We start from the raw sequence: 27,589 nt of genomic DNA on the forward strand, positions 1-27,589 counted from the left end.
GAACAAATTTGTTCATACAAAAAGGTCAGGATTTCCTTACAATACTGTCGTACAATAATTTTTACACACATTTCATTATTCAATGTTTGTACCAGTTATGCCTAAAGTTATTAACTTATATTCAAATAAAATCATACATAATTTTTTTATAAACCGCTACTATTAAAAATTGCTTAAGTAGATAGTTATTAACGAAAATAACTATCTACGAAAACAATTTTCTCGCTTAGAATCTCTCAAACTTGAAATCTCAAGTAAGACTTCAAATCTAAAATCCTGCTTCAAAAAAACAGTATTGAAACCAAACTTCCAATTTGAAATGACTGGAAAATTCAAAAATGATTTCAGCATTCAGGACTAAAAGAAAAACAATTAATTTTTTTTCCAAAACTTAGGTTATTCATCAGCAACTGGTTTACTTTTTTTATTGTTGTTTTCTAGATATAGTTGAAATATCATTTTGATGTTCATCTAGAAATTTCTATATTGCGATTGTTTTCTCCACTTGTACAGAGCAGGTTTTCTAGACAAATTTTGTTAAAAAGAGTACTGCATGGCCTGTGCGAAATAATCTTAACAAAACTCAAAAAAAATCTAAAGTCGTGTATGACAATATTTATTTACACAACCATACAATTTAGATTTATCTATATGCATAATTTATACATTTAATGGAATTGTACTTACTTTTAGATGAACTAGAGTTAAATATAAGGAGATTTTGCTGCGTAAAAAAAACAAAAAAAAAAAAAAACAAAAAACAAAACAAAACAAAACAAAAAAAAACAAACTAATGTATACACTGGATCTATTAAAAGATCCTCAACTGATCTATTAAAAAATCCTCAATATTAACAATAATTAAGTGAGAATTTAGCTTCTTTCCGAAACGATGAAAGTGCGAGATTTAAACTTCTATAATGCTCCTCTAGTAATAATTTAAATGGCAGACTGTTTTTCTTGCTTCTCTTCAGCTAGTTTCTTTGTCAGTCTTTCCACCATTGTCTTCGCATAGCGCAAGCGTACAAATACTTCACGTGTGCACCCATGCTTCTCAATTCCGCTAAGTTTATAGGTTCGGAAATTACGATTTTCGTCGATGTAAGAAAAAGCATCCATTTTGGGGCATATAATTACTTTTGTGTGATCTTGAAAAAAATTTATCTAAAAACGTAAAAAAAAAGTTACTCTTAACGGTTTTTCAAAAATAACAATATCTATTAGAATTTTTAAAACTGACTTAAAATATTGGTATTAAACGAAATGATTAAGAGGGAAGAAAATCCAAGCTTCACAAGAAATATATTGCAAAGAGTATAAATTTGAGCTATTCTATTGAACTCATTTGTTTTATTGCCATATTTAACTAAAAAATCAACCTTAATTTTTTCAAGATCTTGAAAGGGAAGAGGCTTAGAACGAAATTTATATAATAATTAATTTAATAAATAAATTAATTTATATAATAATTAATTTAGACTTACAAAAATAGAAGTTAGGTTGATTCATTTTATTTAACATTAGTTAAAGGATTTACAGTGTTCATAAAAAGGTTTAAAATCTTATTACTTTTAAAGATTGATTCATTTTATTAACATTAAAGGATTTACGTCAAATGGTTTAAAGTTTTATTACTTTTATAGCTCAATTTGCTATCAATGAAAAGATAAACAAAAAAGAGATTTTTTTCTGCACACCAAAGCCCAACAGTTGTTTAAACTCTGTTAGATTTTTTCTCAAAGTACAAGCCCCAGCAGACAATGCAACTGCAATATGAACTCAAAGAAGTCACAAACTTTTTAGTGTGTTTAGACCGCTCAGTACTGTTAACAGTTCTTTTTATCATAGTTTAATTCCTTAAGCACGATTACTTAATCGTAAGTTGGGAATATCCCACTCAGAGTAAAAGCTGTCTTTGCTCTACATGATTTTTTGTGAAAAACCCAACATAATCCTCAGTAAAGATGTGTAGTTAGCCGGGTAGAAATTATCACTTAAACCTTGAAGTTTGAGATCTTAGTTCCGTAGATTTGTTACTTTGCGCTACAATCTAAAACATTTTGAACTGAAATCATTTCTATTGAATGAGAGTTTAGTTTTAAGGTTTAGACAAAATCTTGGATACTTTACTATAAGTGGAAGCTTTACTATAAGTGGAAGATAACCGTAAGTTAAAGATATTTAAAAAAAAAGTAACCGTCACTAATGCAATAAAATGGAAACTAAAAAGAAGATATCAAACCAAATCACTAGTTCAAACCTTTTGGAAACCACAGACATAAAATACTTGAGAGGCCTGTAACGGAGATTAAATTATATCTAAATTTCATCATGTAGCTACAAAAAAAAAATTCTAAATTCAATCAGTCAAACCATGCTCAATGGGAGTTATGAAAGAATGCATTAAACTAAATGATATTATATTTTTAATGTTTGTCAACAGTTAATAAGTGAACCTTTTTGCAGTTTGTAAACTCCAATGATAAATGTATGCTATAAACTTGCTGGTAAATTTATTAAAAATGTTTTTGACAATTTGTAAAGTTTTGTTTTTTTTTCTTTATATATATATATATATATATATATATATATATATATATATATATATATATATATATATATATATATATATATATATATATATATATATATATATAATACATCAAACAATTAGCAAATATAGTGTATAATGGCCTTTTTAATCACTATGATATACACGTCAACCTAATACAAAAAATATATCCAGCCAACTGTGACTTATGAGCATTTTATGCTCATGGTTAGTTTATGGGAGTTTAACATTAAAAAATCAAAAACGTTCATAGAAACAAAATTATTCAATGTTTTATTAGATTTCCTTTCATTTCTTAAACTGCCCGTGGTACAAAATTGACTGATTTTTTGGTGACTTCAGTCAGGATATTATTCCATTCTCTTTTAATGACAGATGAACCTGAATTCTTTTAGGATGCCAATTTTTTGGATCCAAATGATCACACAGGTCATTAATTCAATTAAAATTTGGTCATTAAAGAACCTCTGATGTCTTATGACAAAAACTGCTTAATAGTGCATGCAGCGTGCTTAAGAGTATGCTGGAAAAAATTATTGGATTAAGTTCAATTTTTGAGCACTTGTGTAGATTTTGTTCAAAAATACTTTTAGTAGAGTTACTTATCTATTTTTCCACCAATGAAAACTTTCCTGCACCAAAAGTAGCCTATCACAAATTCTAACATTACAAAATCTATTTGTTACTGTTAAACATTTTACCTAAAGCATTATGTCTGCCTTGTACTACACTAAAAACTGACATCTTTATGAATATATTTGGAATTTTCTTTCATCAGACCAAATTACTGTATTCCAAAATGACTACAACTTTTAGCATATCAATTGCTTAACTTAATTGACCTTACTGAACAACAATTTCTACAATTCAGCAAATGAACAATTTGTGTTAATAATCAAACATTAAAATATCTTTTGACATTCACTGCAATTCTCATTTAGAAATCTTTGGATTTACTTTTGTTACCTTAAAGCAGCATTGTTTTATTCTTTTATTTATGTGATTTTTGAGGATATTTAATAATTTTTTAATGATAATATTTGCAAAATGTTTTTCCAAATAACTTTTTTTCTCCATATACACAATCTGGATCCAAAAAATTTACAAGATTCAGTTGAGTTCTTCAATATTCTTAATATGATTTATGAATGACGGACATTGAAAGGGATGAAAACAAGAAGGTAAAAATTACAGAAACTGCTCAGAGCTTAATAGAAAAAAAAATAAATGTTTAAAAAAGTTATGCTTGGTCTAGTAGTTTTTTTTTCTAAAGAAAAAAAGTTTTTTTTTTAAATCTAAAATAAATGAAAAAAATGCTATTTTAGTGTTTTATGCTTTTAGTGTTTTCAGAATATTTTAAAAGAAAATATTCTGAAAACACTAAAAGATATCAGTAATCAGAAATTCTGATAATTTCTAAATTTGGATTAAGAATCCTCTGTTTCAAATTTCTTTAAAACTTTAAAAAGATTTTTTTTTAAAACAAGTATTTATGAAAATATAAATAAATATGAGTATAAGCAAAAAAAACTAGCTATAAAAAAAAAAAATCATTAAAAAATGATTTGTTTTATTTTTGACAAATTTAAAAATTTTTGAAAAAATTCACACACTAAAATATGTCATTCTTTTCAAACTTTAAGATAAAAATTAATTTACTTGCAAAATTCCAATATTAAGATGAAGAATAATTCCACTCCTTGTTCGAAACCATGATCGCAAGTATGGCAAACGTGCTGATTCCATACCTTTTGTTGCTATTCCTGAACCTGTCTAAAAAAAAAATAAATTTATAACTAGATTTCTTTAAATGAGCAAAGACTAACAACAAGTGTTTAAGTCTTTATAACTAGCTGTCATGATTCTAGACCAGTTATTGTTACAGTCTTTGGGAGTAATGAAACTTTTATTGGGAGTAGTAGTTACATACAGACTTACTTTTAAAAGATGTTCATTCATGTAATCATGGAAATACTCTAAAAGTGTCTTTTTCTTTTGCATATTTGGAGGAGCATTATCAATAGAGAAGAATGTTTCTTTGTTCAACTTATCAATATATTGCAAACTCCTAAACATCATTAACTTTAATAAATAATTAAATTAGAAAAAAATAAAATAAAATGTACACTGGCAAACACAATCTGTTATTTTCTCATTATAAAGCTCACAAAAAAATGGAGCTTGAAGTTTAGAAATAATCCTTGAGGAACTTTTCTTCTACTGAAATATTTCTTACAGAGTGTTTTTTTACATAAAAAAAATTTGCAAAACAAATCAATATTTTAAAAAACTAATTTAATTTTCAAAAACAAAACTTTTAATGTTTTAACTTAAATTCTTTATATTAAGATCTTGAAACAATCCATACTTTTCATCTTCATGCATCAAGAGACGTGTAGCATCATTAAATAAAACTCCAACACTGCCATCAGACAACTGATATCCTAACCCATACTTATCTGAGTAATCAACCCATTTGCTCACCCATGATACTGGTGTTAATGCAGGGTCTTCAGCTTCATCTAAACAATAACAAATCACACATAACATAAAACATCAAAAAAGTATATATATATACATATATATATATATATATATATATATATATATATATATATATATATATATATATATATATATATATATATATATATATATATATATATATATATATATATACACACACACATAATTTTAAAAAATCTGTACTTATTTTCTTTTTATGATAATAGAGGTATATTGAACATTTCCAGGTATAAATAAAATTTCCAGGTTAAAATAATTAGATTAATCAATTCATCAAAATATTTTCTTTTTTTGTGTCTAAAGAAAAACCAAAATCAATTATGAAAACTACCCATAAAAAGCTGATAGAAAATGCAAAATATATTTATTGAAGGTGTTATTTAGGATTGGTAAATTTTGGAGTATTTTGGTACCATTGAAAAATTTTAACAAATAAAGCATTTTCAGTGCACCAATACATTTACAATGCAATATGAAAAAGTTTGTTTTGAAGTTTAGAAGCATTTTTTATCAGAAAATAAATGTAAGTCAATATTCAATTGCAAACATTGTTTGTTGAACTTAAATTCCATTCATCCACCTCAAGTTTCTTGCATCATTTAGAGTTTAAACTTTTTTGCCTACCAAAATTGTTTCAGATAAGTCAAAATTATACAGCTAGATACTGCTGCCTACTTTAATAAGTTAGGCAACAAAGCTGAAGAGGTATTAGCTTGTTTAACAGCTGTGGATTGTATCGCTTTTACAACTTTAGTCAACAGCAAAGATATTAAAATTGGCTGAAAAGCTCAAGAACTAAGAATCCCTGATGAATGCAATAAGGCCAATTGTTATGAACTATGCAAACTCAATTAAGTTAAAAATTGCACAAGAGCTTCTCCAAAAAAAAAAAAAAATTAAATAAAGATTTTCAATATCTCTTCAGTGGAACTAAGATTCTTGTGCCTTAATGCATATTGTTGAGATAAATGTCACTAATTAGAATAAATGGTTCAATGCCTTCAGAAAGAGCAGTAATTTTACTAACAAACTGAGTGAATTTGACTTGAATTTGACCAATGATATAATTGGATGTGTTACTGATGGTGCATCAGTTATCAAGAAAATAGAATGAGAAATGGAAAACATCCAATAACTTTACCGTTGCCAATCTTACAGCATGTGATATTGTTTATGAGTGAATTAGTTTAGTGATGGAAACAATTCAAGAAGAACTACTCAATAATGAGGATCATGAAAATAAAGAAGGTGATTCTAATCCTGACAGTTATAATGACAATTAAGAATCATGGAATGAAGAAAATAACACCTCTATTGATGAGGGAACCCAGTTTAAAGAGGACTATAGTACTTTTATACAAAATGTTAATAAAACAGCTGTTTAGAAAATCACCACTTAAAAATGATACTTGTCACAATATTTTTAAAACTGATTTAGGAGAAGAACTTAAGCGAATTCTGGATTCTAAAATATGATGGAATTTCCCAATGTTCCCAAAGTTAAAACAATTCTTGGAACTAAAAATTGTAGCTGTTAAGTGTTATGGAACATTTTGTTATGGCATAATTAGGAAATAGAGATTGTGACCTGATAAATTTCAGATAAAATTACAGAGTTACCAGATAATCTTTTAAAAGACCCAATACAAAATTAAATTACTAAAACATCAAAATAATTATATGCACATTTATTTCTAGATGAGTATAACCAAAAAAAGTGAACTAGAAGTAGAAGAAGCATTTAAGTCTAAGTTTGAATCCAGTTCTACTGTGAAGCCAATGTGAAAAAAAACCCAAAGCTGAAGCACTGTGAGCCATAAAGACTGCCAGGTTTGATTTCTTCTCACCTCTAATTTTATTTTTATAAAAAGTAAATGCAGTTTTTATGTGTTTTTCAAGTCCAAAGCAAATTTGAAGTTGATCAAAAAAATTAGCATTTTAAGTTTTAAAAAAAAGTAAAAAAACCTAAAAATTTAACCTCAAAATAGATGAAACCCACCATCATGTTCTTTAACAAATTTGAAACAATTAAAGAAAAAAAAAAAAAAAGAGTTTTTAACAAAAGTAGCAAATAAAATCAAGGAGTATATTTGGCCTGAGTAAAATTTAGAGTTAAATGTCTGTCCAGATGTAATTTGTTCAAGTTGTAGAAGAAACATCTTTTTGTTGGAGAAGGGATCAAACACTTAACTTTTAAACTGGAAGAGTAAAGTTTTTCAAATGTAAATCCTAAAATTTATTTAAGTGAAATGATTAATACATATAAAAGTATAGACTTTTTATAAGTATTTTTTTTTAATTGAAGGTTGTTAGGCCAAAAATTAGATGTAATAGGGGAGATTGGTTCTCCTAAGGACATTTTTATGTTAATGAGTGTAACTTTTCATTGGTGAATATAATTGAACTTTTGAAAACTGTATATGAAAATATGGTCCTTTGTGCACTTTTGATGAGGACCTCTGTTTTATAATACAATTTTTTAGCACTTTTTTTTAGCCACAAAAATGAGGTCTGACTTTGTCCCTAGGTACAACATGGGGTCGTACCTAGGGACATAGATGGTTGTACCTAGAGACGGCAGTTGTACCTAGGGATGCTGGGTAATCGAATACTCAGATTGGCTTCTATTGAGCTAATAATTATAAATACAAAAGAACCTGTAAAAAATCCGGAAAGGGAACTAAAACAATGATATAGATTGTTAAAAGAACTATTTATTTGTAGTGAAGGTAACGATATTATTTAAAATAGCTAACATTAATAAATAAAAAATAGAGATCAATTTTTCCAGAACAAACAAATACTTAAATTGTAAATAAACATATTTAAAATAGTTAACACTAGTAGATGAAAAAAAGTGATATCAGTTTTTCCAGTACAAAAAATGATTGAATTGAGAAGCAGCAATATATTTTGAATAGTTAAAACTTATAGATAAAATTGTAACATCAACATATCCAGGACAAAAATACTTTAATTAAGAAACAACAGTGTTTAAAATAAGATAGTTAATAATTATAGGTCAAAAAGAGTGATACCAATTTTTCCAGAATAAAAAATACTTTAATTAAGAAGAATCTTCATTACAAGACTGATTCGTTGGGTTGCAATCTTCACCTGCAACACTATCATCGCTATTAGCATTTAAACATTTTTTACAAATAAATTCAAATGGCAGAATATCAGGCTCTGCACATTTTACACAAACTGGATTTCAGCAGATTATGCATTTAATCCATTTATCATCATTTTGTATTATATTGTGACAAACACGGCTAAATACTTGTCTCGAGGAACATGGAGATGATCCCACTAAACAGAATGTGTTTTTTGTTTTCGATTTATATTTTTTAGAAACTTTATTTTTTGGCGGTATTTCCTGTTTTTGTTTTTTCGATTTATCATTACAAGTTGTTCTTTCTCTTCCTCTCCTCTTTTTCCTTTTTTTCTGGCATTTCAGTAACAATTTGTGCTTTACCCTTACAGGCAGGTTTATTTTTTGTCCTTGGACCAGCTTTAGGTAATGGCATTATATTGAAAGGAGACACAGATTTCAGATTTGTACAATCAGATTTTGGCAGTGTTGAAAGAGGTGAGCCCTGAGACGATATAGGTGAGTTATAATCTTCTGATGTTAGTGGTCTATCAGTCACGCTTGATGGCAAAAAGTCTTCTTCCGAAAATCTATCGGGATTCAGTGGATAGAGGCCAAAAACTTTGAAACCATTTATTATATAGGATGGTGTAAACGCTTTTGTGCATGCCATTCCAGCTAGTTCTGCAATGTGATAAATAGTAATCGGCTTTCCTGCGTTTTCTGATGATATCATAAAAATGGTTACAGCATTATTGTAATGTATTTTAAATGGACTAAAGACAGTTCTATCTAACGGCTGCATCTTATGTGTAGTATGCGGGTGAAATGTCACCAAATGAATGCCATTTTCTTTGACTCTGCCAATAGCATGAATAGAAATGTGACTCACATGATTGTCCATTAATAAAACTACCTGGTTATCCTTACTTGGATGAGCATGCGCTATGAAATAATCCAAAAATTCAATAAATGTCCTTTCGTTCAATAAACCAGAGGGATTTGCTGCCCCAATTGATTCTGGAGGAGCTCCTCTCATCATTGTCATTTGTATATATTTGACTCGAGGAAAAATGAACATAGGTGGAATTTCCTATTGCGTTCACTGCAGCAATCATCACTACATTGATGCATCGCTCACCCGAAGTCATTGCTCCCGCTTGTTTGACTCCTCTCTTCGCAAATACTTTTGGACAAGCCTGCACAGTTGAAACTACCGTCTCATCTACATTATAAATCCTTAACGGATCAAAGTGGTGTCGTTGTAGAATGTCAGTGTATATATTGAAAAAATTTTTCACATTTTCCTGATTGAATGAAGTAGCCCAGCCCAAACTAGTCCCTTCAGGTTTCCTTAATGATATAATTTCCCTAAATTTGTTTTTGAATGTACGCAGCCATTCACTGCCCGCTTCTTGATTTTTTTCCCCACTGTTCAGGATATTTTTTATTGTTTATTTTGGCAAATTGAAAAGCTAGTTCTTTCAGCTTCTTTGTTGTTAATCCGAAATGAAGTTGAGAAGTTTTTTAAACATACTCAAGCAGTAAACACTCTTCGCTATGAGTAAAAACTTTCCAATGTGCATAATTTAATTCACACAAGTAATTTTCAGGTCCAGATTCGTTAAATTTTTTGACTTGGCAGCAAAGCATCAACCTCGATATTCCATATTTTTTTGCTGCGCCTAGAATGAATCTAGAATGAAAATAAAAAAATACTAAAGATAACTTATAACTATAACTTTAATTATTTATTATTGGCATAAATTGAATTACAACTATTATTTCCTATTAATTACTGCACAACGAGTCACAATTATATTATTTACTACACCACGATTCATAAATGAATTATTTATTACATAAAAACACAAACAATTCCTGATGAAACAAAAGTTTGGCACTGTTGTACCTAGGTACATGTCCCTAGGTACAACAGAGTGCCATATTGACAAAAAACGCCGACTAAAAATTTGAAGTTAGGATTTGAGAGATATTATTAACGCAATATTCAAGCAAACAAAATAATGTATTCGTATAAACTAAGAAATATTTTGTTAAATACATTATAAGGGCGAAATTAAAAAAGAAAAATGTTAAAACTTACATAAAAGGGTTGTAAGATCAATTTTTAATCACCACTTTGCAACCAACACGACGACACTTCAGCTATCAACTGACCTCAAGAGGTGGAGTGTTGCCACATGCAAAAAATATTATGCTCTCATACAAAATTCTCAAAATATTTAAGTGTCCCTAGGTACATGGCGTACCTAGGAGAACCAGTCTCCCCTACTGAACTTAGTAATATTAAATTCTTAGTTACTTGATAAGTAAATTAAAAGTTGTCAGATATTCATTTATTATTGTCAATATAAAAATTTAAGGTGTATATTAATTTAAGAGTTATTTTTATTCTTTAGGATGTCATAACAACTGTTGTTCTAGCCAGGCTGTTTTAAAATTAATTAAATTGTCAGAAACATTTTTTATTATCCGACATCATGTTAGGAAGTTGCTTCAGGCATAATAAAAAACAAGATACAATTAGAAGGCATTGAGGGAGACCTTTTCTTTGAAACTAAGGTATGTAAGTTTTTATTGTCATTATTAAATAATTAAAAAAGGATTTATATGTTCAAATAAAACTAATGCATATGTAAAACACTCAATAAATGAGGCTTTTATCTAAGCAATTGTTTTGGTTACTAATAACTTGGTAATAACTTTGGTTACAAAACGTTTGCATTGTAAATTTAAAGTAAGGGTAGATTAAAAATGCATATAATTCAATTACATTTAAATTTTAAGGAGGGAATTTGTCAAGTTATACTGTTGGAACTAAAGACAATAAATGTTCTAGAAATTTTATTAATCAAATATCATTTCAAAAAGTAATGGAAATAACTTCTATACTGAAATTGACAAAAAAGAAAAAGAAAAAATATCAAGTCTGTGTAAGAATCTGGAATCATCAACTGTTATGGAGAATGTAATTAATACAATGACATCATTACAAGAAGAAATTGAATCTAAATACAAAATTGAATAAGATTTATTTGGAATTACTTTATTTGGAATGATAAAACTGTAACAAGAGATGTAGTATTTATACATGACACTACTGAATTTGTTTTTAGAATTTTAATGGAAAGAGGATTGGGTCCAGTATGGTATGTGTATCAACTGACAGAGGTCAAAGATTTTTAAAAGTAATTGTAAATGTCTTGATAGCACCAATAAAAATGAGATTTACTTTGACAGTGGAGTTTAAAAGTGTTTTATTTTGTTATTGTTGATGTTTGTGAAGATAACGGAAATTTATAGAAAATCTTCAGTAGATTAAATCTGGATGTTACAATCACATTGCAATCACTATTCCTGTAAATGTACATGCTTGTAGTGTGAAGGTGAATGCTCCCTAGAAAGTGGTACTCTAATAACTTTAGGTTCTTTTGATCATTGGTATAATTTGTTTGTTAGAAATAGGGCTAAGTGATTGCAGATGAAATTTATTTAGATAAAAATATTGAAGATGAAATTAATCACTTAGTTCCACCACCAGAATTAAATCTTCTTATGGGGATTGTAGCACTAATTGGTAGACTACTCTTAGATCATTGGCCTCTTTTTTACAAATTGGCTCAAAGAGCTTTATGTCTTATTGATAATTCTAATAAAATTCTGGGAAAAGCTGGGTTTGCATCTCAAACTAATTTAATACATATAGTTAATTGCCTCTTAAAGAGTTGTGTGTTACAACTGCAAAGATATGAACCAGATTGCAAAAAGCATTTCACTTGCAAAGAACTTGTTTCCAAAGATCTAATATTTTAGATGTTTAAGCCCTAACTGGTTGTTTAGCAAAGTTGTGCAGTAAGAAATAACAAAATGCGCTATAACAGACTATGAAAATAAATGACTGGATTAGATCAATTGAAAGTGGTTATTAGAGTGTGAAAATGAGATGGGACTGCTCAAAAGGCAAATACCCTTAATGGCTGTTATTCACCAAAACAAAGATAACAAAATCTGACCTGCTCTTGAGTAATAAACCAGTAATTATTGATTTGTGGATGGCTTATTTTTAAATTAAAAACTGATAAATTTCTGTTTGATAAATTTGGTTGTTCCAAACTGAGGCATTTCAAAAGAGGTATTGCCTGACACAACTTGGTTTCAGATAAAATGTTAGCCCAATGATCATCAAATCTGTTGTAAGTTTTTATTGACAAAACTGTGTGGGTTGTCAATTATGTCAAGAGCCATTTTTCAAAAAATGGTTGGGAGTCCAAATAAGGTGAATGATGGAACTTGTGTGTTAGGATTGTGAATGTGCAAAGTTAGTAACAAACTGATGTGTCTAATATTGGTTGGAGTCAAGCATCGGTTGGAGTTGCAGTAGTAAAAACCAAATTCATTTCTGACATACATCAAAGAATTGGACAGTTTGGATTGAACCAAACCTTAAACTTTGTTTTGAGCTGAGGAAAAGTTGAACCTGGTGGTCTTTATGGTTCACAGTGGAAGGAACTAGCAGAAATAATTTCACCTACAGCTTCATTAACATGAAGAGATAAAAGACTAACTTGTAATTCATACTCTAAGGAAATTTCCACTTATATGACTCATTAAATAACAGAACTAATGCCAAGTACTTTAGAAAAGATTTAGAATGCAAAGCCAAATATGCTCCCATCCTCTATAGAAACAGAAAGAACTTTTAGTACTGCTAAATTGTTTGTTACTAAGTTATGAACTAGTAAAAAAACAGTATCATACCATTAATAACTTAAGTTTAAGACCTTATCTAATAAAAAAAAAAAAAAAAAAAAAGAGAAATAAAACCTTTAGGAGCAGCAATTTACTTTTCGTAAATCATAAAAATTCATTTTTAAAATTTAATTAACTAATACCCTATTCACACCAAAAATAAAACTTATTTTAATATTGGTTATTTAAACTAGTGATACATTTTTCCGTTCACACTGCTTTGTAAAACCTTATTTCAAATAAATGAGTTTAAAAAACGGTAGCTAAATAAGACAACATAGTGAGGTTATTTTATTTAAAAACTTTTATTGTTTGGAAGCCAAAAGGTTCTATAAATCTCCATAAAAAGAAAAGCTTTAATAAAAATTTGAGAATAATAATAATAATAATAATAATAATAATAATAATAATAATAATAATAATAATAATAATAATAATAATAATAACATATATATATATATATATATATATATATATATATATATATATATATATATATATATATATATATATATATATATATATCATGAAATCTTAATTTTTTCCAAATTAACTGAGGTCTTGAAACATATCTGAATAAAATTTGATTTATAAATTCCAAATGAAAATTACTTTGCTGGCATCATCTTCTGTAATACTTCAGAACATTAACTTTTGTTAAGTAAATCGAAATCTCTTGATTTTGTAAATTTTCCATTCTATTTTTGTTTTTTAAAAAAAAATACTTCAAATTAGACTCGACCAAAGTATTATATATAAAAGAATTTTTACTTGAATTACCAAACTTAAGTTTGATTTGGTTTTGTAAAAATAAATCTGATTTATTCTGGTGTGACACAGATAATAGTTAAAAAAGTTTTAACTAAACACCATCCTAATGAATGGTGAATGGGGTATAATTTTCAAAGTTAATTGATTTTTGATTAATTTAAAATACCAATTAATAGTTTAAAAAAAGTTTTAACTAAACACCATTCTAAAAGTGAGTGTTATTAAAACTCAGTTTTTGCAATGTAAATGGGAAATAATTTTCACAAAGTTAATTGTTTTTTAATTAACTTAAAATACCAATTAATCTACCACCCTTAGTGTTATTATTTAATCCTACTAAGCATGGCAATCTATGTTTAATAATACAGTATAGCCTGTGGTTTGAAAAATATTGGCTGTCACCTCTACATTTCAAAGTTTTACTTAAAAATAGAATCCAAACATAGATTTTCAAGGAAGTTAAGAAAAAAACAAAAAACTTGATTATATAAAAATAATTGATTGTGAAATCCATAATGATTAATCAATCAGCTGATTGACCAGCTCTAAAAAAATACTGCATAGTAACAACAAAATAATATTAACCCACCCATGTTAATGACACCTCGATCAGCTGGTCTTGATTCTAAAACTCTGTCTAAAAGCTTTAGAAGATGCCCTAAGTAATGATCATCTGGCTCTCCTAAGAAAAAAAAAAAAGTTTATTTTAAAACTTTAATTACAAGCTTTTGCTTTAATTTTAAGATAATTTAAAACAAAGAGTGGTATAGTTCAATCCTTAGTATAACCTGTCTTTGATAAATTGATTTGAAATTTGCATCCTAACATGAACATTTTAAAGTAAAAATTGATTATAAAAAGCACACCATCAGTTTCTTCAGCAGGATCTTCATCAATTTCATGACCAAGTCCATCTTTCACAAATACAGCTCTACTAACATTATTCTTATCAATTCCATTACTACTCTCTGGAATGACTGACAATAATCCTTTTCCTAAATCACGGTTTGCATCACCTAGAGGTCTTCTATCAGAATGATACTGTGCAGAAGAAAAACGAGGAGCCATGGTAAGAGAACTATTTGGCAAGCTTGTTGGAGTAAATCCATCAGAGAAGAAGCGATCTTCTTGACACTAGAATATAATATAAGAAATATCCAGCCCTTTGGGAACAATCTTCTCTCTGGAACTAGAGTATACCTTTTAAGTTACACTTTTATCAATTGCATTTTAGTGAAAAATGTAATTAAAAATTTAAATCCATAACAACAAATGCAACCTAAGCTATCTGAGTGCAGCTGGCATGAATCTGAAGCAGATTGGGTGATCTTATTATAGCTATGTATACTTAAGGTATATTAAATAAAATGATTAATAAATTTCAAAGGATGTAATGCAAAACTGTAATATTTCTGCATATTAAAATATCAGAAACTAAAGATAAAATGAAAAACCTCTTTCATTGTAGGCCTTGTATTTGGATCTGGTCTGAGCATCTTGATTATTAGCATTTGAGCAGAATGAGGCACTTTAGCAGGGATATAATATTCATTCTTCTTAATCCGATGATATGTCTCTTTTAAGGACATTGTTTCAAATGGTGGCTTACCAACAAGTAGAGTATAACTTTAAAAAAAAAGGACAACAGATGTGATTCAAAATAGACCTTTTTATTTAAGTCTCTACTACCTTTTTTTTTTTTTTTGAAGAAATAGATAAATAAAGTAAAAAATTACAGTATGCAGCCAACAGACCATACATCAACTTCATAACTATGACCTTTCTTACAAAGAACCTCAGGAGCAATATAATTTGGTGTCCCACATAATGTTCTAAAAGTATATAATCAATTCAACAAAATTGATAACACTTTATGATCTTTAATCATGTTCAATATAAATTTTTATAAAACAACATAAAACCATGATAGAAAAACAATCTAAATAATAATAAATATAGCAATATTATTATATTATTTTACTCTTCTAAAACAAGTCTTTAACAAATAACTTTCACCAGAAAAACGGTTAAAAGCTAGATTGAAAAGTGATGACATGAGAAAAAATCATTGAATTTAAGAATAGAATATGTTAAAAAAAATAATTCATAGTGTAAAAAAAAATATGACTAAAGCAGTCTTTTAAAAACATTTCCTAATAAATTTAATTGTCAGTTTCTTTAAAAACCTATTCCTTTCCCCCAACCAGTTATTTGTAATATTTTGAATACCACTTTGATAGTCAGACTGCAATAAAAAAACTTTTTGCAAAAATATTATTGCTTTACAGAATGACCTATAATATATGCATAGACCATAATGTAGTTTAATTAAGTCTTTTGAAAGTCAACAACAAATGATTTGTTAAATACAAGAAATTTATATTTATAAACTGTTGCATTTATAAACTTAAACACTGCTATACTTACAAACTTTCTTTAGTAAACAAAAGAAAAACTAGCTGCTTTTGACACTTTGATTTGAAATGGTACTATAGCCAATTTTTATAGAATAACACTTTTAGGATGGAATGAACCTAACTTCCAATTTGAAGTCCTACTTCCAATTTGAAGTTGTCCTAACTTCCTATTGAGAACCTAACTTCCAATTTGAAGTCGTACTTCTAAACTGAAGTGCGACTTGAGCTAATGCATAAAGAGAACTTCTACTTAAGTCAGACATGAAAAACGGCAAAAATTTACCATTTTTCAAGCAGGACTTCAAACCAGACATGAGAAAGCAAAAATATTTTGCAAATGCAAGAAGCAGACTTAAAACTTCAAGCCTGACTTCAAATCTAAAGTCTGACTTGAACAGAATGCAAGAAGCGAACTTGAACTGAAGTCAAACTTAAAAAATGAGAATTTTTGAAATTTCAAGTCTTTTTTTAAAACTTTAATTCAGACCAATCTTAAAACCAAACTTGAAAAAAAAAAAACCACCATTATCATTTTGCTATTGCATACAAAACTTTACTATAACCATATAAGTTACTAGAACCTTTGCAAATATAGAAATGAGCTTTTACCAAGCAAAAGTAACTACTTAGGTATATTTTGAAAAAATTAATTTAGAAGGTTACATTGTGAAAGTATATTTGTAAATGAATTCATTACAGAAAACTGATTAACACCATTGTGAAAATGTGTGTTTTTTAAAACATCCTGTAAATTGTATTTAATGATTCAACATGCCATATATTATGATGCCATTATAAATACTTATTGGCATTTTGAAATGTCGAGCATCCTAGCATTAAAAAATCCTAACAACTAATTAGGATATACTTTTAAGATAAAAACAGCCTTGTTGTCTGATTGTATTCTATGCCAATTCCACAAGGTTTTTGATTATCTTAAGAGGCACATTTATGTGATATAGTTTTAAAATAAATTCTATTTAGTAATAAACAATTCCAGTTATACAAAGAATTCATACCTGCAAAAGTAGCAAAAGAGAGTTCATGAAAAGTTATAATATAAACTATTAGAAAAAAACTTATTTCAAAAAATTCAAAAATGAATTGGTATGAGCAACATTTTAGATGAAGAAATATGCCAAATCACATACCAAGGTTTATTATTGACAGAGCCAATCCTTTAGAAGTTTACAACATTACATAATTTAAAAGGCGATATAGATTTTCCAAAGAAACCTTTTTAATATTAGCTGACATTATTAACAACAAACTAAACGATTGAGGGTGCCCTCTTTCATCTGCACAACAACTGACTATTGCATTTTGGTTTTATGCTACTGGTTCATTTCAAGTGAGTAGATATTCAAGAAATGATATCATAAAATGGTACATTCTTATTGTAGATTTTATTATATATTTTTAAATAACATCATTTTATAACAACAAATAATGATATACTCAAGTAACAATAAATAAAGTACTTTATACTTAAACTAGTTTTTTAGATTTAATTAAGTAAACTCTTTTAGAGAGTAATAGGAGATTTGGAGGAGCTGAAAGTTAATCAGTCAACTGTTTGTCGAGTGGTTAAGAACATTTTAATTCAAATTGCTAACAAAATATATCAGTAAATAAACTTTCCAACAGAAGCTGATTCTTTGATTATTCATCAAAGGTGATTGTAAGTTTTCATGGAAATCTAATTTTGCTATTTCCTGCAAACTTTGAACTTTTCTTTGATAAAGAAAATATTTATATTTATCAACTATTATTTAGATTTTATCAAATTCAAAGATTCCCAGGATGTATAGGAGTAATTGATGGAACACATATTCCTGTAATAGATCCTGGTGGAGAAAACACAGAAATGTATTAAAGCAGAAAGGGATTTTTTTCTTTGAAATTGCAGGTGCTTCTCAAGAAATTTTATCTGCTTGTGTTCAATGGCCTAGAAGTGTTCACAATTCACAAACTTTTACTAACTCAGCTATTAAACAAATTTTAGAAGCTCGTCAACATATTATTGTTATAGGTGATTCTGACTATTCTTGTAAAAAATATTTAATGACACCTTTTTCTAACCTAAAAAATGAAAGTGAAATCTGATACAATTACAGCTTGAGAAGTTCATGCATGTTAGGTGAATGTTGTTTTAGTATATTAAAAAAACAATTTCCTTGCCTTAACACTCCCTTATGCACAAAAATGCAAAATTCTAAAGCTATAATAATATACTGCTTTGTACTTCACAACATTGCTCTTCTAAAAATGATCAATGGGAAGGCAATGAAACACAAATAGCAATGAAGAAGATGGTGCTTAAGCATTCACAAGCATTCATATTTTTTGAGATCAAAAGAATTACATTTTATATTTCAAATTAGTATTATATATAAAAAAACAACTTTAATAAAAAATAAAGTAATTATTTAAAACAACAACAACAAAAGAAAAACTAGGTCTGATGTTGTTTGAAAAAATTAATCCTCAAATAGAACAACTCTATTTTGTTTTTTTCTTTTTAAAACTTTTAGCTATAATTTTTTTTTGGTAAATTTCTATTTAAATTTCATGTTCTTTCTGTTTGTGTTGTTGCTTTCGCTGGAGTGAGTTTATTTTTATATTAGGTATTTTTATTTGTTTTTGCATAAGTTCTTTATCAAGATCATAAATTTCATTATATTGCTTTTTTGCATGTTTTATTTAGAGATATTTTGTTTAATGCTAAAATTTGTTCTTTTTCATGCGTTAATGAACAAGATGCTATCAATGGTTTTGTTAAAGTTTTCTTTTCTGTTTCTAAAAATGACCTAATAATTTCAGAATGTCCATGTGATCCCCATAGACTCATTTGGAATACCTACATATATAAATAGTGTATGTATGTATGTATGTATGTATGTATGTATGTATGTATGTATGTATGTATGTATGTATGTATGTATGTATGTATGTATGTATGTATGTATGTATGTATGTATGTATGTATGTATGTATGTACACTGTGTGACAAAAGTTATCGTATGCTAAGAAAAAAAAAAAAAATTCAATATAGACACAATTTTTCTGCTATATTTAATGAAAATAATTTATAATTTTTTTTTTAATAGTATTTATTTTGTTAATTTATGAATTTTTTGGAATTTATATTAAAATAACATTAAAATTAGGCTCAAAATTTGAAAAAAGTACATTAAAGATGATGACAAAAGTTATCGTACACTTGGCATACACTAATATTTATTTAACTCCAAACCGTATGTCCACCATTTTTCATACATTTTTGAAAATAAAGTAAACTATAAACCCTTAAGATTATTTTCAATTGATTTAAATGAATTTTTTGGTTAAAAAAAAGTAAAAGGAGCTCGAAACGGGTTAAGACCACTGTAGAAACTCGTAAGCTAATAATTAAGCATTGGAATGAAGGAAAATCATTAAATTGTATTGCAAAAATTGTTGATTCTAAAAAATCCACAATTTCTTCAATTATTAACAAGTTCAAAAAAACAGGAAAATTAGCTGATTTGCCCCGAAGTGGTCGCCCAAAAAAACTGAATAAGCGTGCTGAACGAAGCTTAGCTTCCACAATCAAGAAAAATCGTTTTGTAAGTGCCAAAACTTTAGCTTGCAAAATAGAAAACGATTTGGGGGTTAAAATTAGTCCAAAAATAGTCATTCGAAGTCTTAAAAGACAAGGAATAGTGAGTCGCGTTCCAAGAAAGGTTCCTTGTATTAGTGATAAAAATTGTAAGCTTCGATTAAACTATGCTAAAACGTACATTGATATGCCTACTCATTCTGGAATAAAGTCTTATGGACAGATGAGTCTAAATTTAATGTAAAAAGATCTGATGGTAGAATTCGTGTATGGCGTTCATCAAAAAATTGCTTAGAAAATGGAACTACAGTCCGAACATTTAAACACGGAAATGGATCAGTAATGGTTTGGGGATGTATGTCGGCAGCAGGTGTTGGAAAGTTAGTATTTATTGAAGGAAATATGGATAAACATTACTATAAACGTATTATTAAAGAAAATATTGAACAATCAGCACGTAATCTTGGTATTGGTGATGACTTCGTTTTTCTTCAAGATAACGATCCCAAACATAAGGCCAAAGATGTGATGGAATTTATGGAAAAAAAAGGTTGGGACATACAAAATCATCCACCTCAAAGCCCTGATTTGAATGTAATAGAACATTTATGGGATGAAATCGATAGACGAATAGATAGAACAGATGTAAACACCATTGAACAATTAAAAGTCCAAATTGTAAAGACGTGGGAATCAATCGATCCATCTATAACAAAAAAACTCGTTGAATCGATGCCAAGATGTCTTGCTGCTGTTGTAAAAGCTAAAGGACAAAATACACGATACTAAAATATAAGTTTAGTTCCCATAATATTTATCAAAGTGTACTATTTTGAAAGCGTACGACAACTTTTGTCACCTTCTTTTTGTTACTTTTCTTGTATGTATGTATGTATGTATGTATGTATGTATGTATGTATGTATGTATACTATTAGCATTGAGAAAACCAATTTTATTTTAAGTATTTTTCTCAGTTTTTGTAAAAAAAAAAAAAAAAAAAAAAAAACCTAATTTTCATTAAAATTTTAAAAAAAAGATAAGTAAAAGTATATTGTAGTATAGCATCATCCTCTAAATGTTTCAAATAGGATTCTGTATTTTAATTCAACTGGAATATTTCAATGTATTTTAATTCAACTGGAATCTCTTACAAAGGAGAAATCAAGAGAGATTGCCTTGATCACTTAAGTTGTATTATAACCAAATGTTGGTTACAACTTAGGATTTAGAACTGAAAGTGCAAAGATGAATTTATTTTTGTAATGAAAAATACATAGCAAGACAATTTTTTTTCTTTACTATGTTATTGACTTCTTATGTAAACGTATATTATACAAATATCATTATGTGAATTTGTTTCAGCAAAAGGTTTTTCCTGTAATAAAAATAATTAAAAAAAAAGTATTGGTTGCAAAGTGCATTTTTTGATAAACGCCGTAGACTCAATGACTTGATTATTTTTCAAGTTTGACTTATCCAAGCATGAACTTGTAGTTTTCAAGCTTTGTTTACACATTCACTCAAGCTAATTTTTGAAGCTTGAATCGAAAATTCAAGATGAATTTGACTTAAGTTCAGTTCTTGCATTCCACCCTTAATTTTAAGGGTATAGCCAAGCAAAGAATGCACCAAAAGACAGTATTTAAGGGTGCACTTACTTTTTTCTTTCACCATCAAACTCAACTCTTGTTGCAAGACCAAAATCACCGATTTTAACTTGAAAGTCATCATTTAAGAATAAATTTCCAAGTTTTAAGTCTCTGTGTATAATATGTTTACTATGGAGAAAACAGACAGCATCAACAATCTGCTTCATGTAGAACCTGACCTCTGGCTCAGTCACAGCTTTTCTACGTTTATATAACTCCATCATAGACTAAAAATAGGGCATTTCTAGATTTTTTAGTCTAACTGAAAGAGCTCAAAAATAAAAAATATTTAAAGAAAAAAAGGTGAGAAAATGCTGTAAAAACATACATTAAATATAAAATTGAAAAAATTGAAGACTGATGAAAACTTTCATGTAGAAAATAGAAGCAATTATTTAGTTATGGTTCTCTATCCTTTTGATCAATTATAACATAAAAGCTGTATTTTTCTTAAATATTATTAGCCATCAATTGTTAAAATAAATTCTTTTATGTTAGACTACAAGCATAATATCAAATTATAAACATTTGAGATTATATGATTTAACTATTACACTATGTCATGATGAATAAAATATGGGATCAGTAAAAACTCTAACTTGTAAACAATATAATATGCACTTTTCCATAATATTTTTATGAATATATAGGCAATGTTAAACATTTATTAAAAAAATATTTTGTAGGGAAGAAAAAAAACAACAGAAAAAAAACAAACAAAAAAATAAACAGAAAACTTACTCGTTTATTACATAATTCCAATATAATATAAACGTAATGCATGTCTTCAAAATAGCTATGAAAACCAACAACATGCTTATATGAAAGTTCGCGATGTATCTGAATTTCCTGTGCCATCTTTACCATAAAATAAAATGACTTTATAAACTGTTTAGAGCTTTAACAAAAAGAGTTCTTAAATTACTTTAGGAAAACATTTATTTGATATTGCACTCATGGGTCCAAAGAAGGTTGCTTTCATCATATCCCATAAAATTTTATTTTTGATTATGAAAGATATCTATTTTCACTTTTCAATTTTTTTGTTAATAGATTCTTGAAAAAATTTAGTTTTAAAAATTAAGAAGCTTCATTATTAAAATGTTTTTCTGTTTTGTTTTTTTTAATTTGTAAATTTTAGTTTTACACCATTTTTACAATAATTTAATTGGCTAGTGTAGTATGTAATAGCTACTGATTGGCTAATGACCATACCAGATATTATTTTAGCAAGCATGGCAATAGATCAATAATATTATAAAAGACTTCTAAAAAAAGGTAAGTAAATGCCTGAAATTATTAAAGAGAGAATTTGTAGATGATTTTTATTTAACTGTTTTAAAAGGGGAAATAATTTTGAGTACATTCTAAATGTAATAAGTCAAATCCATTTGGGAGCAGTTATAGAAACCTCATCAAGAGGTTTTTTTTGGGAAAACAACTCTGATGGAAAAACTTGATCTCCTTAACATGTTACTCAAAACTAAAGAAAAAAAAGCTGGGTTTAGAAAAAGCATGATGGTAGATTACTTAAGTAAAGTAATTGCTTATGTTGCTGTCACAAAGCATTTATGCAGTAATTTTTCAATTAAATTTGAGCCTGAATACCTGATTTTTTTCTTGAAGCAAAATGTGAATGTTTTCTTTGTATAAATGATTATAATAATGGTTCTGATTTTTCACTTTCACCCATGTCATGTATAAATAGCAAAGCTATTGTACTATGTATAATATGTTAAAACTTGAGTCAACTATGCAAAGCACATTTGTTTGCAGAGTTTGTTTCCAATCTATAAGAAAAAGAATTAAATACCACGTACTAAGTTAGCCAACCAAGGGAATTTAGCTACACTTAATGATTTAGTAAACATAGACAAGGAAATAAAACTGAATACATTAGCTCCAAATAAGTTTGTTGTCTCTGTTGAGGATATTGAACTCATTGATTTTGTGTTTCTATTTTATGGATTTTATTTTTTATGGATTATGTTTCCTATAAACTAGCTAACAAATACTTAAAGATTTTCTTACCTATGTTTATTGGTGAGAAAATCTTTGAGTATTTGCAATTAGTTATATAAAATTTTATTCTCCAGTTGTTAAAATTAAATTTAATAGATGAATGAAGTATAGGATGTCATAGACTAACTGATTTCTAAAGCTGAATGGAGATAGAAAATAAACAGCCATGTCTTCAGCAAAATTTTAAAAAAAAACAAAGGTAGTTGATATTCAAAGATACATTTTTGAATAACAATACTATCACTGTAAGAGGAAATAAAGAAAAGTATTTTTAGGAATACCATATATTTCAATAGTAAGAATAAAATTATTAAAACCATGTATGATAACATCTAGTAATTGTGGAATTAATCTAAACAAATATTTGAAGAAAGATTTTTGCCATTCACCCTAGTAGTTAATCTGGTACTTTTTGTTGACTTTTTTACACTACTTGATAAAACAATCTTTATGGCCCAAGATCATGAAATGAGGTCATGATATGTTTCTAACTCAATTTCAAGCTCTAGCCATTAAATTAACACTCAATATCCTATATTCATTCCTACAGTAGTTAAATTCAAAAAAGATGTACTACTCCCCCCCATCCAAGCTTTCTCCCTTCTCTTTTGTCATTTTAAGAATTTAGACTTTGTTTATTAAAATGTTTATGTTGTATAAATACAAATTTTATTAACTTTTTAGCATTGAAAGATGATAATACACCAGAAAAGAAACCAAGAATATGATTTACCTACAAAACCCAAAAAACAGATTAGGAGTATAAAGAACAAATATATTAAATAAAAGAGCTCTTAAATGTAGTAAATAAGTTTTATGAAACTAAAGATATTGGTTTTACATGAATGTTTAGTCTAAAAAGTAGAAAGTTCTCAATAACATTCCAGTTGAAGCAACTAAACATTTTATCTTAAATTTTATTGAAGGTGACACATATTTAGAAATGTTAACCATAAACAAACTTATGCATTTTAATAATTCTTTTTTAAATTCTTACTGTTGTCATTAAAATACTTCTGTTATCTTTATATTACTAAAAAAATAATCATAGTTTAAATTTTTACATGTATTAAAGTTATACCCATTAAAAATTAAATCTTATAATTAAATTTTTAATTGTTCAACTTTAGATAGTCATTATAGCTTTAGACTTTTAATTAAATAAAGATATTACATCAACTATAGTTTTTTTATTTGAACCTATACATCATTCCATTTTAATAAAATCAGGTCAAAAGAACCACCCCTCTATCAATGAATTTTAAAACCAAACTTCCTAAACTATTCAGTTTAAGTAGATGTGTAGTTTTACTAATAATTGTTGAAAAACACTAAGCACCTTCAAAGCATCCCAGCCTATTCCATTCAACAGAACCACCTAAAATACTCAAGGCTGAATAATTGTTGTCAGGGTAAAAGTCATTAAACCCTGACAACAATTAAAATACTAAAAAAAACCTCATAGATATTAGATCAAATGGTACTCTAAAGCTTTGCATAGTAAAGCAACATGTGAAAGAGTTCATTATCATGAAATGAGGAGAGTTTGGTAAGTTTTCATGGTTATAAAAACAAATAACTATGCTTCTAAACATATTAAAGCTAAGATGACTTTTATTGAAGTACAAGACTAAGCAAACATTAAAATCTACTCATCAAACTTTAAACAGATTTGGATAGTTCATAAGTTTGGATAATATTTCAACAGTCTTAAGAAAGTCTGACAGTTCATAGAACACAAGTCACTTATGAAAAGATTTGTCAAGAACTTGTTTTACTTACTAAATAATGTTCTTTTTCAAAACATTGCATTTAGTTAAAAGTAAACTGAAAAATACTTAGTATATACATTCATTTTCAGTACACGGGGAATAAAAATGTAATTTATGTCTTGTTATTGTACTACTTACTTTTTATATCATCTTGACTCCATAACCTAACATCCTGAGCAATCATACTTGATTTACCCTTTAAGTATGATTACAATTTCAATAAAATAAGTTGATATGTTTCTTGAAAGTGAAGATTGGCATTTTTCAAAAAGGAGAGGAAAGTAATAATAATAAAAAAAAAACCCATGGGATATGATGAAAAGTCTTAAGTGATTTTGGGAGGACCTGTAACTATAAGAAAATAGCTTCATTGTAATAAGTAATTCAAAACTTAAAGTGAATCTGAATTGCAGTACTAACAGTATATACATTTTATATTTACAAAAAGCCTTAATTACTTTGCAGTATAAATGGCAACCATTAATATAATTGGTGCCACAATGCTATTAAAAAAGCTTCCTAACCATTTATATCAAATGTGTGCAACATATTTTACTCTCATGCAGAACTTCATTTTCACACTAATTTACCACTTACAACCTAAATTACTTTTATACTAGGTTGATATATAAAACTTTTGATGAGTCAGATTTGATAGTTTCTTTATCTCACAAGTGACTCAGTTGAATAGTTGATAATTCATGATTATAGATAATTCTTTAGCATAATTATAATGATTTAACAAAGAAAATTTCTAACAGTAGAAGTGTATGTCTATATGTACTTGAGGTATCCTAGACTAAGTTTTAATTATTGATATGAAAATAATATTCCTATTAATTTCTAAAATACACATTAAAAACTGTGCACAAATAATTTCCTTATTTAATTTTTTGGTAACTAAAAACACTTGGAAAAACAGCAAGCTGTTACCTTATTTTTTATTGATTATTGTAAAACCATCTAACACTTCTATAAAAATTTATAGTGTATAAAAATTAGGTTACAATGCTAATACTCCTGCTAATTTGCATTTGTAAACTAAAAATGCTAAATTAATTTAAACCATTAGTGAAATAAGGAGACAGTAAAAATAATTCAAATAAAGTATGGCTTAGAGTTTTTATCATGGTTTATTATAACTAAATTGCACAGCTATAGTGTGAAGTTATTTTTGAATTGAACTTTATAAGACCTACCTTGTCTCTTTGATGACTTTTTGTTAGAAGAGATTTTGGTACAATTTTTCCAGCATAAACAGCGTTAGTTGCTTTATCTGTCATTTCATAGCATTTAGCAAAACCACCCTATATTAATAATTGTATTAGAACTACATGAATTAAAATATAAATTATACAATTTTCATATACAAAGTTCATATAAGAAGTCTTCTATTGACTATGAAAACTCATATTTCTTGGTTATTTTGTTAGATATAAAAAATATGGAAATTGTTAAATAACACAAAATATGAAAAATTGTCTACAAACATGACACAAAGAGTTCTACATCTAATACTGCAGATGTACTTCTTTGTGAAACGAATTTAGTTAGAACAAGGAAAACTGAATACAAGAATGGAGCGAAATCTAATTTTAATGACTTTCTTTTCCATCTTGAAGTCTTGTAATCTGCACAGGAAAAAAGCACTTTGACATTACTAATAGTTTAAAGTTGACTTCTGTTAAATATCTAATGATTGATATAATTTTTTGGCCAGCTTTAAGTTTGTCTACTTAAGATAAACAGAAAATGTTAAAACTAAAGTATTCAGTTAAAACTTTAATTTTTTTAGATTGTTTCAATGATCTTTTACATTTTTACCTTTCCAAGAAACTTTCCACGTATATATACTACATTAGTGTCAGGATTTACAATCTCTTCAGCTAATTCTGGTGCAGGAGTAACTTTGTCTGCGGGAAGTGTTGATATTTTAGGTTTCTCAGCCATTTTCTGCCGATATTTTTCTGTGTTGGAAATCTTGTGCATCACGAGAATATCTTAACAAGTTTAATAGCAATTTTATGCTCAAAGCAGATAGTTTTCATAAATTAAATGCTATCAACATATATAAGTAGAAAAGAATGGTTTAAAACAACCCTTTTGGTTTAAACGAATAAACTAATTTCAAAAAGTACGCCAACGAGGGTGATTGGCCGATAATTATAAAATATGCCATTTCCTTTACCGTTCTGTTAAAAAATCACGTGATACTGTTTTAAAAACACATGATAAAAAACTGTGAAATTAAATTTTTTTGAAATTTTTCAGTGTTTCGATTATTTTGTTTAAATTTAGTATCTGTCCAATAATTATATTTAATCATGTTAGACATTTTTAAATAGTCTTTTGGTATTTGATGTAACAAAACCTTTTATTTTTTTATTTTTA

General features: G+C 27.6%; 2 protein-coding genes across 2 annotated transcripts; both read right to left on the reverse strand.

Annotated features, from left to right (window-relative positions):
- Positions 1-600: 600 nt before the first annotated feature.
- LOC145186621 (serine/threonine-protein kinase PLK1-like) lies at positions 601-27,384 on the reverse strand. The gene is made up of 12 exons (XM_090095679.1): positions 27,023-27,384; positions 26,398-26,505; positions 22,146-22,262; positions 21,414-21,631; positions 15,473-15,568; positions 15,191-15,362; positions 14,603-14,870; positions 14,326-14,418; positions 4,941-5,094; positions 4,511-4,640; positions 4,232-4,345; positions 601-1,164 (listed from the first exon to the last, which is right to left on the reverse strand). Exons 1-12 carry the CDS (start codon positions 27,185-27,187, stop codon positions 940-942), a joined length of 1,860 nt encoding a protein of 619 aa, XP_089951805.1. The 5' UTR covers positions 27,188-27,384; the 3' UTR covers positions 601-939.
- Positions 5,380-11,324, reverse strand: LOC149884925 (uncharacterized). Its single transcript, XM_090095680.1, has 2 exons — positions 10,300-11,324; positions 5,380-9,888 (listed from the first exon to the last, which is right to left on the reverse strand). The coding sequence occupies exon 2, from the start codon at positions 9,271-9,273 to the stop codon at positions 8,503-8,505; it is 771 nt and encodes a 256-aa protein (XP_089951806.1). The 5' UTR covers positions 9,274-9,888; positions 10,300-11,324; the 3' UTR covers positions 5,380-8,502.
- Positions 27,385-27,589: the final 205 nt, after the last annotated feature.

Source organism: Hydra viridissima, unplaced genomic scaffold (genome assembly GCF_058129835.1).
Source record: "Hydra viridissima isolate aposymbiotic clone 2 unplaced genomic scaffold, HvirCarnegie_v1 scaffold_8, whole genome shotgun sequence".
Classification (NCBI taxonomy): domain Eukaryota; kingdom Metazoa; phylum Cnidaria; class Hydrozoa; order Anthoathecata; family Hydridae; genus Hydra; species Hydra viridissima.

Coding starts and splice junctions, on each gene's coding strand:
- LOC149884925 (XM_090095680.1), bottom strand. CDS start 9,273: ATGTTCATTTTTCCTCGAGTCAAATATATACAAATGACAATGATGAGA.
- LOC145186621 (XM_090095679.1), bottom strand. CDS start 27,187: ATGCACAAGATTTCCAACACAGAAAAATATCGGCAGAAAATGGCTGAG. Junction 26,506..27,022: donor GTGGAAAGTTTCTTGGAAAG/GTAAAAATGTAA, acceptor TTATTAATATAG/GGTGGTTTTGCTAAATGCTA. Junction 21,632..22,145: donor TGGAATTATGTAATAAACGA/GTAAGTTTTCTG, acceptor CCCTATTTTTAG/TCTATGATGGAGTTATATAA.